The following is an 11,086-nucleotide window of genomic DNA, read 5'->3' as shown; positions in this document are numbered from 1 at the left end:
CTGACGCCCGTTCCCAAACACTGGTCCCCACGGAGGTGCTCACAGCCTGGGACCCAGGCTCCCCCACATCTCTTTGCAACGCTAAATAGTCTGAGCTCCGTGAGCCTGGCACTATCGGGCAGGTTTTCTCTGCCCCGCTCCAGGCGATAAACATCCTCCCCGAATTGTGGGCACCAGCACTGGACACCGGATTCCAGCTCCTGTCGCACCAGGGCCAAATGCAGAGCTCAGAGAACCTCTCTGCTCCTGCTCGACATTCCCTTGGGTTTGAATCCCACGAGGGTGTCAGCCCTTTCGGCCACATTGGCTGCACTGGGAGCTCCCGGTCAGCTGATTGTCCACCACGCCCCCCGATTGTTCTCAGGGTCGCTGCTGCCCAAGATCCCGCTCCCCAGCCTGAGTCTGGCTGTATTCCTTGGTCCCAGACGGACACTAAAACACATGGTTTGCTTGGCCCAGGTCGCGCCATATCAGTGACTTGCCCACTCCCCCAGGGTTTGGGGGGTCTGAAAACGTTATCTGGGATGATTTTATGTTTTCCTCCAGGTCATTGATAAAAATGTTAACTAGCGTCGAGACAAGAACTGATCCTGGCAGGACCTCGCTGGAGACACATCCCACCCAGGGCCGAGTCCCTGTTTGCAATTCCAGATTGAGACCTATCAGTTAGCCAGTTTTGAATCCAGTCAGTGTTGGCCGTGGTAATTTTAAAAGTATTAATGGGGTCACAAAGGAACCAGATAAGATCCTGGAGGATCAGTCCAGCAATGGCTATTAGCCAGGATGGCCACGGACGCAGCCCCATGCTCGCGGCGACCCCAATGCTCTGACTGCCAGAAGCTAGGGGGGGGATGATGGGTGGATCACTCCATAATTGCTCTGTTCTGTACACTTCCCGCTGAAGCTCTGGTATGCAAGTTATCCAGACCTGCCAATTTAAAAATGTTTAACCACTGCTTTTTAACATCCTCTTGACATACTAGTGGAACGGAAAGAGTGTTATCCTATGATATGATGAGATCAACTATTCCCAAATACAGAACAGAAATATTTATTGAACACTTCTGCTTTTCTGCATTTCTATTGACAATTCTACCATTTCCATCCAGTAATGGACCAATACCATTGCTAGGATTTGTTTTGTTTCTAATATAATTTAAAAAATTCCTTCTTCTGGTCCTCATCTCTGCTGGCTGTAGAGTTTTCCTTGTGTCCCTTTGCTTCCCTTATGAATTTTCTAGAATGCCTAGCTTCTGATTTGTACTCATTATCTCCTCTAACCTAGGGTGGCATTTTTAACCAATGTGGCCTTGTTTCTTGCATTTTGGGACTCTAGTAAAATGTTCTTAAACATTTCCCAATGATCATTCACACATATTGTGTGCATGTATGTGTGTGTGTGTGGGGGGGGTATCGCTCTATGTGTGGGTCTGTGTATCCGTGTGTGTGTATCCATATGGTATATGGGGGGAGGAGCTGCACACAATGCCCCGGGTGTGGTGGCTCCAGGGCCCAGTGCCCGCAGAGGTGTAGCTCTGCACCAACTCCCCCCCCCCACTCCCCGTGCTGCCTCTGGGCTGCCCAGCTGTGACCGGACTGGAAGTGGGGACGTAGTTGGGGGCCGGGTCAGAGCCCCCCCCCGACCATGAACCTGGTCCCAGTCCCGCACTCAGCCAGGCACCCGGGGGGCACTCAGGAGCCTGGGGTCAGAGGTCACCAGCGCATTGGCAGCTCGGCAGGCCCAGGGGATGCTGGGGAATTCAGCGAGTCCTGGGCAGGGAACGGGCCGGCGCCAGCCCCACGCCCGGGCAAGACTGCAGCCCTCTCTGCTGGGCCAGAATCCGCACCAGGGCTGCCTAGGGGTGCCAAGATACTGAACCACATGGCCTGTATCCCAGCAGTGGCACGAGGTGTGGGGTGCCAGAGTGGGGCTGGGGGGTGCCGGGGCTGGGTTCGGGGGTGATGTGGCAGGGCTGTGGGGTGCCAGAGTGGGGCTGGGGGGTGCCGGGGCTGGGTTCGGGGGTGACGTGGCAGGGCTGTGGGGTGCCGGGGCAGGGCTGGGGGTGCCGGGACAGGGCTGGGAGTGCTGTCCTGGGGCTGGGGGTGCCATGGAAGGGCTGGGGATGCCGGGGCAGGGCTGGGGATGCTGGGGCAGGGTTGTGGGGGGCTGGGGCAGGACTGTGGGTCCCATGGCGGGGCTGGGGGTGCCGTGGTGGGGCTGGGGGTGCCATGGAAGCGTTGGGGGGGCGTGGAAGGGCTGGGGGTGCTGGGGCAGGGCTGGGGATGCCAGGGCAGGGCTGGGGATGCTGGGGCAGGGCTATGGGGGGCTGGGGCAGGACTGTGGGTCCCATGGCAGGGCTGGGGGTGCCGTGGTGGGGCTGGGGGTGCCATGGAAGGGCTGTGGGGGGCGTGGAAGGGCTGGGGGTGCTGGAGCAGGGCTGGGGGTCCTGGGGCAGGGCTGTGGGGTGCCGGGACAGGGCTGGGGGTCCTGTGGCAGGGCTGCGGGGTGCCGGGACAGGGCTGGGGGGGCCGGGGCAGGACTGGGGGTCCCGTGGCAGAGCCGGGGTTGCTGCGGTGGGGCTGAGCCCAGGCCCGGCAGGGGCCCCACTCAGTAGCGCTTGCCGTCCTGGCCCCCTGCCCGGCCTCTCTTGCTTTTCCCGTTCTCTGTGTTTTCTCCCCCTGTCCCGTCGGGGCCTTAACGAGAAGCAGATGTGATTGCGGAGCCGGGCGGGGGAGGGGGCGGGCTGGGGGGAGCAGGACCTGGAGCTGCAGAAAAGCCCCTCGCAGGGGCCAAGGTGGCCGTGGGTGGGGTGGGGTGGGGGGCGCTGAGCCAGGCAGGGCTGGGGGGAGGCAGGAAGTGGGGGGCGGGCGGGGCTGACAGCTGGAGGGGCCGGCCCAGGCGCTGGAGGGGGAGGGTGGAGGAGAGGCCAGCCCCAGCGTGGGGACGTGTGGATGGCGAGGGGAGCCGTGGCTGAGCCATGAGCGACTGAGCGGGACGGCCCGACGCCTTCGTGCCCAGCATGGCCGTGGGGTGGCTCTGGGGCAGCCTCTGCTGCCTCCTGGCAGGGGTGGCCTGGGCCGCCAACTACCCGCCCCGCTACAGCCTCTACACCGGGGGGGCCGTGCCCCTGAGCCAGGGCCCGGTCCCCGCTGCCCAGGGGAGCTCGCAGGCACAGCCAGGCGCCCGGGCCGCCAGCCGGCACAGGTAAGGGGCCGCGCCGGGGCGGGCGGGCGCCACTGGCAGAGTGTGGGGGGGTAGGCTGGTCTCACAGCTGAGAGCTGAGCCCGGGGCAGCCGTGGGGCACTTACCCTGCCCCTCTGGCCCAGGGGTCGGGGATGCCGAGGGGCCTGGGCCCGTGGGGCAGGGGGCATCTCAGTGTGAGCCCCGGCAGCCCGGGGGCGCCGTGGGGCCTGGCCCCAAGGGCCCCACTCGCTGGAGGCAGGGAGCTCGGTGACCTGGAGCGGGAGGGCGGCTGTGGGCCCTGAGGGGCACCCTGGGGTACCCCATCTGGCCTTGGACAAGAGGTCCCAGCACAAGAACTGGGAGGGCACCCGGGGGCTCCCCCACCCCATGGAGATGAGGAGGTTCCTGAGCTGGAGGGGGCACCCTGGGGACCCCCCAGGGCAGGGGGACCAGTCTCCTTATGGCTCATTTTGTGGGGTTCGGCCCAGCTGCTGCAGGAGTCAGCCGTGGCTGAGGGCGGCACATCTTGGGGCCTGGTCACTTTGGGATGGGGTCTGTCTGGCAGCCCCTGGGCACAGTGCCGCCTCAGGTGGGCCACAGCCCTGCTCTGTGCCTCAGTTTCCCCAGGCACAGAGTGGGGGAGTGACAGTGACCTGGGACATGCGCAGATTCCTGAGTGTGAGGCACATGGAGAGCCTCAGACCGGGGCGGGGGAGAGGGAGGTGTGGTGTGGGGGGGGCGGGGGGTAGGGAGGAGTTGGTGAGGTGGGGGGAGCAGGGGGAGGGAGGAGTGGGGGGCAGGGTGAGTGGGGAGGGAGGGAGGTGAGGGGAGTGGGGGAGGGAGGAGTGGGTGGGTGGGGGAGCCAGAGGACACGAGGAGTGGGGGGCAGAGGGGAGGGTGGGGAGGGTGGTGGGGGAGCAGGGGAAGAGGGAGGGAGGTGGGAGGCTCGGGGGGAGGGAGGCGGGGGGCTTGGCTGTGCGTGGACATTCTCAGCAGCACGTGTGTCTGGTGGGGGGGTGCTTGGGAGGGTCGGGGGATGACCACCCGTGTGTGGGGGAGGCTCCGTGGGGGACGGGAGAGGATGTGGCCCCCCCGGCCTGGGGTCCCCCAGGGCTGCAGTGCGTTGACAGGGGCGCTGGGGGGTTCTGGAGCACCGACTGGCCCCCGCCCCACAGACCAGGCCCAGGCACCCCCATGTGCCCTGCTCTCGGGGCGCCCGCGGCAGCCTGGGGTGTGGGGCAATGGGGAAGCGCTGCGTGAGCCTGGCCTGGGCTGGCCTCACGCCAGCCCCGAGCGAGAGGGGCCCAGGGCGTGTGAAGCCACAGCCAGATGGAGTCTGCAGGGGGAGGGGGGCACTATCAGGGGCACGGGGAGGGGCACTGTCGGGGGCAGGGGGATGGGGGCTTTGTCGGGCAGGGGGATGGGGGGCACTGTCGGGTACGGGGAGGGGCACTGTCAGGGGGAGGAGGGCACTGTTCGGGGGGCAGGGGGAGAGCGGGCACTGTCGAGGGGGAGGGGGAAGGGCACTGTCGGGGGCAGGAGGATGGGGGCACTGTCCGGGGCAGGGAGAGGGGCACTGTCGGGCAGGGGGACGGGGGCACTGTCAGGCAGGGGGAGGGGGCACTGTCAGGGGCAGGGGGAGGGGGGCACTGTCGGGGGATAGGGGTAGGGGCACTGTCGGGCAGGGGGACGGGGGCACTGTCAGGGGCAGGGGGAGGGGGGCACTGTCGGGGGGTAGGGGTGCACTGTCGGGCAGGGGGAGGGGGCACTGTCGGGGGGTAGGGGTAGGGGCACTGTCAGGCAGGGGGAGGGGGCACTGGCAGGGGCAGGGGGCACTGTCGGGCAGGGGGACGGGGGCACTGTCAGGGGCAGGGGGAGGGGGGCACTGTCGGGGGGTAGGGGTGCACTGTCGGGCAGGGGGAGGGGGCACTGTCGGGGGGTAGGGGTAGGGGCACTGTCAGGCAGGGGGAGGGGGCACTGTCGGGGGGTAGGGGTAGGGGCACTGTCGGGCAGGGGGACGGGGGCACTGTTAGGCAGGGGGAGGGGGCACTGGCAGGGGCAGGGGGCACTGTCGGGCAGGGGGATGGGGGCACTGTCAGGGGGAGGGGGGCACTGTCGGGGGGTAGGGGTGCACTGTCGGGCAGGGGGAGGGGGCACTGTCGGGGGGTAGGGGTAGGGGCACTGTCAGGCAGGGGGAGGGGGCACTGGCAGGGGCAGGGGGCACTGTCGGGCAGGGGGACGGGGGCACTGTCAGGGGCAGGGGGAGGGGGGCACTGTCGGGGGGTAGGGGTGCACTGTCGGGCAGGGGGAGGGGGCACTGTCGGGGGGTAGGGGTAGGGGCACTGTCGGGCAGGGGGACGGGGGCACTGTTAGGCAGGGGGAGGGGGCACTGGCAGGGGCAGGGGGCACTGTCGGGCAGGGGGATGGGGGCACTGTCAGGGGCAGGGGGAGGGGGGCACTGTCGGGGGGTAGGGGTGCACTGTCGGGCAGGGGGAGGGGGCACTGTCGGGGGGTAGGGGGACGGGGCACTGGCAGGGGCATGGGGGCACTGTCGGGCAGGGGACGGGTCACTGTTGAGGGGGGGGAGGGGCACTCCCGGGCAAGGGGGCGGCTGACTCTGGCCATGGCGTCTCCGCTGAGCTGCAGCCATATCACCCGCGGGGCCAGGGCAGCTGCCCGGGGGCGGGACCCTCGGCCTCGCTGGGCACCGGCCTGGGCACCGTGTTCCTGGCAAGGGCCGTGCCAGCCGCAGCGGGGCAGCCTCGGCCGGGTGGGGCAGAGCGGGACCCAGCCCCACCCAGCCCGGGGAGGTGGTGGGGCAGCCAGACACCCCAGGGGCTGGCAGAGGGTGGGGGTGCAGTGCCCGGCGCTCCTGTGGGGAGCCCTGGGCAGGGAGCAGCTGGCCGGGCCCCCCCGCAAAGCTGTGACAGGAGGAGGGGTTGGGGGGGCTTAGTGACCCACAGGACATGGACAGGCCCCCGTCGCTCCCCAGCCTGGCCTGGCCCCATGCTCTGCATGGCCCGTTCGGTGCCTGCCAGAGGGGACTGGGCCATGGGTAGCTCTGTGCACCACCCGGGCCCATCTCGGCCCCATGGGCTGCTCTCTGGGGCAGGGACGCCCCAGCAGGTCCGTGCCCAGCGCGGGGGGGCATTGCTCTGTAGGACCCCCTGCGGGGCCGGGGAGTCCCAGCTGCGGGGGGGTGGGGGGGACGGGGAGAACAGGCCGCAGGCGTGGGGCAGCCCCGCACTCGGGACAGGAAGGGAAGCGGCTTGTGTCCAAGAGCAGGAATTTGGGAGGGAGGCTGGGATCCCGCCAGGCCCCAGGAACACGCCAGGAACGACAGCCGGGTCTGGGAGCGCAGAGCCCCTTGCGGAGCCCCCCGCCCTGACCCCCGGCTGGGTCTGTGTTTGCTCACCAGAAAGTCTCCCCCCCCCAGAACTGCCAGCACCCGTGGGGGGGTGTCTCCCTGCAGCATGGTGGGGGGGCTACACCCCCGGAGCTATGCAGGGGACGGGCAGGGGCCCAGCGTCCCCAGAGCCCCCAGGCTCCCCCTGTTTTCATGGCAGCCAGGGCCCATGGGGCAGTTCTGTGCCCCCGCCCCCCCAGCTCTGCAATGATTAACCAGCCCGGCTCCAGCTGCTCAGGGCCGGGGCTCAGGGAACGGGCTGCAGCCGGCTTGGCCCGGCTGGCCCCGGGGAGACAGGGCAGTGACTCGGGGGCACAGGGGAGACCCCAGGCTGGGAGCAGGGAGCTGCCTGGGAAAGGGCTGGGCCCCATCGAACCCACGAGGCGATGGGGCTGGCTGGGGGGTGCCCCATGGGAATCACCTCATGGGCCCCTGGCACAGCCTGCCCCCACCCGCCCAAATGCCCCCTGGTGCCAGGGCTAGCCCTACCCCAGCCCCCCAGCCAGTGGGTTCCTGCAGTAAGAGCCCCAGTGGGGCAGACAGTCCTGCTGCCACCCCACAGTGTAGTAGGGGCCTGGCAGCCACCCACCTGGCGGGACGACTCTGGGCTGGAGAGGCTGCCGGGGGGGGGGGGGGGGGCAGAATTGGCCTTTGCCCCAAGTTCCTGGGAGTCTTGGGGGGGGGGGGGCAAGGCACCTCCTGCCCCCCTCCCCTGAGTCACCCTGCTCGTGACCCTGCTGGTTCCCCTCTGTGATCAAAGGGGCTGGCTGCTGCCAGGGGCATGGGGCAGGGCAGAGATCAAAGGGAGTGTGGGGGGGGCTGTAACAGGCTCATGGTCCCATTAGCAGCGAGCTGTGACCAGCTCCCGACCGGGCAGGGGCTCCTGCACCAGGGCGGGGGGCTCGCTGCACTGGGGGGAAGGGGAGGCTCGCTGCACCAGGGCGGGGGGCTCGCTGCACTGGGGGGGGCTCGCTGCACCAGGGCGGGGGGCTCGCTGCACTGGGGGGAAGGGGAGGCTCGCTGCACCAGGGCGGGGGGCTCGCTGCACTGGGGGTGGGGGGGGCTCGCTGCATTGGGGGGAAGGGGAGGCTCGCTGCACCAGGACGGGGGGCTCGCTGCACTGGGGGTGGGGGGGGCTCGCTGCACCAGGGCGGGGGGCTCGCTGCACTGGGGGGAAGGGGAGGCTCGCTGCACCAGGGCGGGGGGCTCGCTGCACTGGGGGTGGGGGGGGCTCACTGCACCAGGGCGGGGGGCTCGCTGCACTGGGGGGAAGGGGAGGCTCGCTGCACCAGGGCGGGGGGCTCGCTGTACTGGGGGGTGGGGGGGGCTCGCTGCACTGGGGGGAAGGGGAGGCTCGCTGCACCAGGGCGGGGGGCTCGCTGCACTGGGGGGAAGGGGGACTCGCTGCCTTGGTGGGGGCTCGTTGCACTGGGGGGAAGGGTGGGCTCACTGCACCAGGGTGGGGGGGGCTCGCTGCACTGGGGGGGGCTGCTGTACGTAGGGGGCAGGGGATGCATCTTGTGCCTGCTGGGCCTGACGCTCACGCCTGCTCCAGGAACTGGTGCGCCTACGTGGTGACGCGCACGGTGAGCTGCGTGGTGGAGGACGGCGTGGACACCTTCGTCAAACCCGACTACCAGCCCTGTGGGTGGGGGCAGCTCCAGTGCCCGCGCATTGTGACGTGAGTGTGGGGGCAAGGGCCCCAGGGGCTGTGGGTCAGGAGTGAGGGGCACCGGCAGGGCTGGGGGGAGCCCAGGTCTGGGACAGCAGGGGCTGCAGGTCGGGAGTGAAGAGCACTGGCAGGGCTCGGGGGGTCAGGGCTGGGCTGGCAGGGGCTGCGGGTCGGGAGTGAAGGGCACTGGCAGGGCTCGGGGGGCAGGGCTGGGCTGGCAGGGGGCTGCAGGCCAGGAACCGGCAGGGCCTTGTGTGCGTAGCCCCTGCGCCTGGCTCTGTCCTGGCCAAGATACAGATGTTCTGGGCTGGGGCCTTGTGCTGCTCTGTGGGGCGGGGGGAGGGGCTGGGGGGCAGGGAGCTGCCAGCGGACGGAAGCTCACTGACCTCAGTGCCGTGTGGGGGCCGGTGAGAGATGGGAGGACTGACCCTGGGGAGGGAAGGGAGGGGAGTGGGGTGTTGCGGATTGTGGGGGAGTTAGGGCCCTGCACCCCTCTTCCCGAGATTCACTGCGACTCTCAACCAGCCAGTAAAGCAGAAGGTTTATTTAAGGACAGGAACACAGTCTCAAGCAGAGCGTGTAGGTACGACCAGACCCCCTCAATTAGGTCCCTCTGGGAGGTTCAGGGAGCTTAGACCCCAGCTTGGGGTTCCCTGCGTTGCACCACCCAGCCCCAACCGAAACTAAACTCCCCGCCCCTCCCGCTGCTCCTCTCCTTTGTTCAGTCTCCCGGGCAGAAGGTGTTAATTCTCCCCACCCCCGTTCCTGGCTCAGGTTACAGCTCAGGTAGCTTCCTTCAAGGGAAGTCCCACATCCCCACTGCAACCCCTCTGCAACATTCCCAGGTCAAATCTGCCCTGCTCCCTGCTCCGTCACATCTCTCCCCCCTTCGAGACTGAACTGTACGGGGTCACTCTGACCAGTGACCTGGGGAAATTCAGGGCTCCCTCTCCGGGACAATGCGTCCGCTATCAGGTTGTCACGTCCCTTCACATGGACCACGTCCATGTCATAATCCTGCAGGAGCAGGCTCCATCTCAGGAGCTTGGCGTTGGCTCCTTTCATCTGGTGCAGCCAGGTCAGGGGAGAGTGGTCGGTGTGCACGGTGAAGTGACGCCCAAAGAGATATGGCTCTAGTTTCTTGAGGGCCCACACCATGGCCAGGCATTCCTTCTCGATGGCCGCGTAGTTCTGCTCCCGGGGTAGCAACTTCTTGCTCAGGTACACGATGGGGTGTCTCTCCCCCTTTTCATCCTCCTGCATTAACACCGCCCCCAGTCCTGTGTCTGAGGCGTCGGTGAACACCATAAAGGGCTTGTCAAAGTCTGGGTTTGCCAGAACTGGGCCACTGACCAGAGCCTCCTTCAGCCCCCGGAGAGCCTCCTGGCACTCCTCGGTCCAGACCACTTTGTCTGGCTTCCCCTTCTTGCACAGCTCAGTGATGGGGGCGGCTATGGCGCTAAAGTGGGGCACGAACCTCCGATAGTACCCCGCCATCCCAATAAAGGCTTGGACCTGCTTTTTGGTTTGAGGAGCGGGCCAGTCTCTGATCACCTCCACTTTGGCTGGTTCCGGCTTTAGGCAGCCGCTTCCCACCCGGTGGCCTAGGTAGGATACCTCAGCCATCCCCACCTTGCACTTCTCCGGTTTTACGGTCAGCCCAGCCTTCTGGAGTCGGTCCAGCACTTGTCTAACCTGGGATATGTGGTCCTCCCAGGTCTGGCTAAAGACACAGATGTCATCGATATACGCCACGGCAAAACTCTCCATCCCCCTCAGTAGCTGATCCACCAGGCGCTGGAAGGTGGCCGGCGCTCCCTTGAGGCCGAAGGGCAGGGTCAGGAACTCATAGAGCCCCAGAGGGGTGACAAAGGCCGATTTCAGCCTGGCATCTGCATCCAGCGGCACTTGCCAATAGCCCTTTGTAAGATCCATGGTGGTAAGGTACCGAGCACCTCCCAGCTTGTCTAGGAGCTCGTCCGGCCTGGGCATGGGGTAGGCATCGGCTACAGTGATGGCATTGAGCTTCCGATGGTCCACACAGAACCGGATCGACCCGTCCTTTTTGGGGACCAGCACCACCGGCGAGGCCCAAGGGCTGGAAGACGGCTGGATCACCCCCAAAGCCAGCATGTCATTGACCTCTCTTTCCAGGTCCTGAGCAGTTTTCCCTGTGGCTCGGAAGGGGGAGCATTTTATAGGCGGGTGCGATCCTGTCTGCACCCGGTGGACAGTCAGATTAGTGCGTCCAGGCAGGTTGGAAAACAGCTGTTGGTACAGATGCAGCACCCCTCCGATCTCAGCTCGCTGGGCAGGGGTTAGCCGATCAGAGAGGGGAATTGCTTCCAGGGGGAAGCCAACTCTTGTCCCAGGGAATAGATCTACTAAAGGGTCATCTCCCTGCCCCTCCCACTGTCCACACACGGCCAACACCATATTCCCCCTGTCATAATATGGCTTCATCATATTCACATGGTACACCCGGTGGTGGTGTGCCCGGTTCGACAGCTCCACCACATAGTTTACCTCGTTTAGTTGCTTGACAACCTTGAAGGGCCCTTCCCAGGCGGCCTGGAGTTTGTTTTTCCTCACGGGGATGAGGACCATCACCTGATCCCCAGTGGCGAAGGCGCAGGCCCGTGCTGTGCGGTCATACCAGACCTTCTGCTTCCTCTGGGCTCTGGCCAGATTCTCCCTGGCCAGGCCCATGAGCTCGGCAAGTCGTTCCCGGAAGGTCAGGACATACTCCACCACCGACTCTCCGTCAGGAGTGGCCTTCCCCTCCCATTCGTCTCTCATCAGGTCCAGGGGCCCCCTTACCCGC

General features: G+C 66.7%; 1 protein-coding gene across 1 annotated transcript in view; it reads left to right on the top strand.

Annotated features, from left to right (window-relative positions):
- The first annotated feature begins 2,911 nt into the window (after positions 1-2,911).
- The window catches only part of EMILIN1 (elastin microfibril interfacer 1), a 33,626-nt gene continuing 25,451 nt past the window's right edge, over positions 2,912-11,086 (top strand). The window contains exons 1-2 of the mRNA XM_054022082.1: positions 2,912-3,205; positions 8,146-8,271. Coding sequence (XP_053878057.1) covers positions 3,021-3,205; positions 8,146-8,271 — 311 coding nt within the window. The 5' untranslated portion in view covers positions 2,912-3,020. The remainder of the gene's footprint in view (positions 3,206-8,145; positions 8,272-11,086) is intronic.

The sequence above is a fragment of the Malaclemys terrapin genome, chromosome 3, assembly GCF_027887155.1.
Source record: "Malaclemys terrapin pileata isolate rMalTer1 chromosome 3, rMalTer1.hap1, whole genome shotgun sequence".
Classification (NCBI taxonomy): Eukaryota; Metazoa; Chordata; order Testudines; family Emydidae; genus Malaclemys; species Malaclemys terrapin.
The sequence above is the reverse complement of the archived record's forward strand: the minus strand, read 5'-3'. Positions and strand labels throughout refer to the sequence as shown.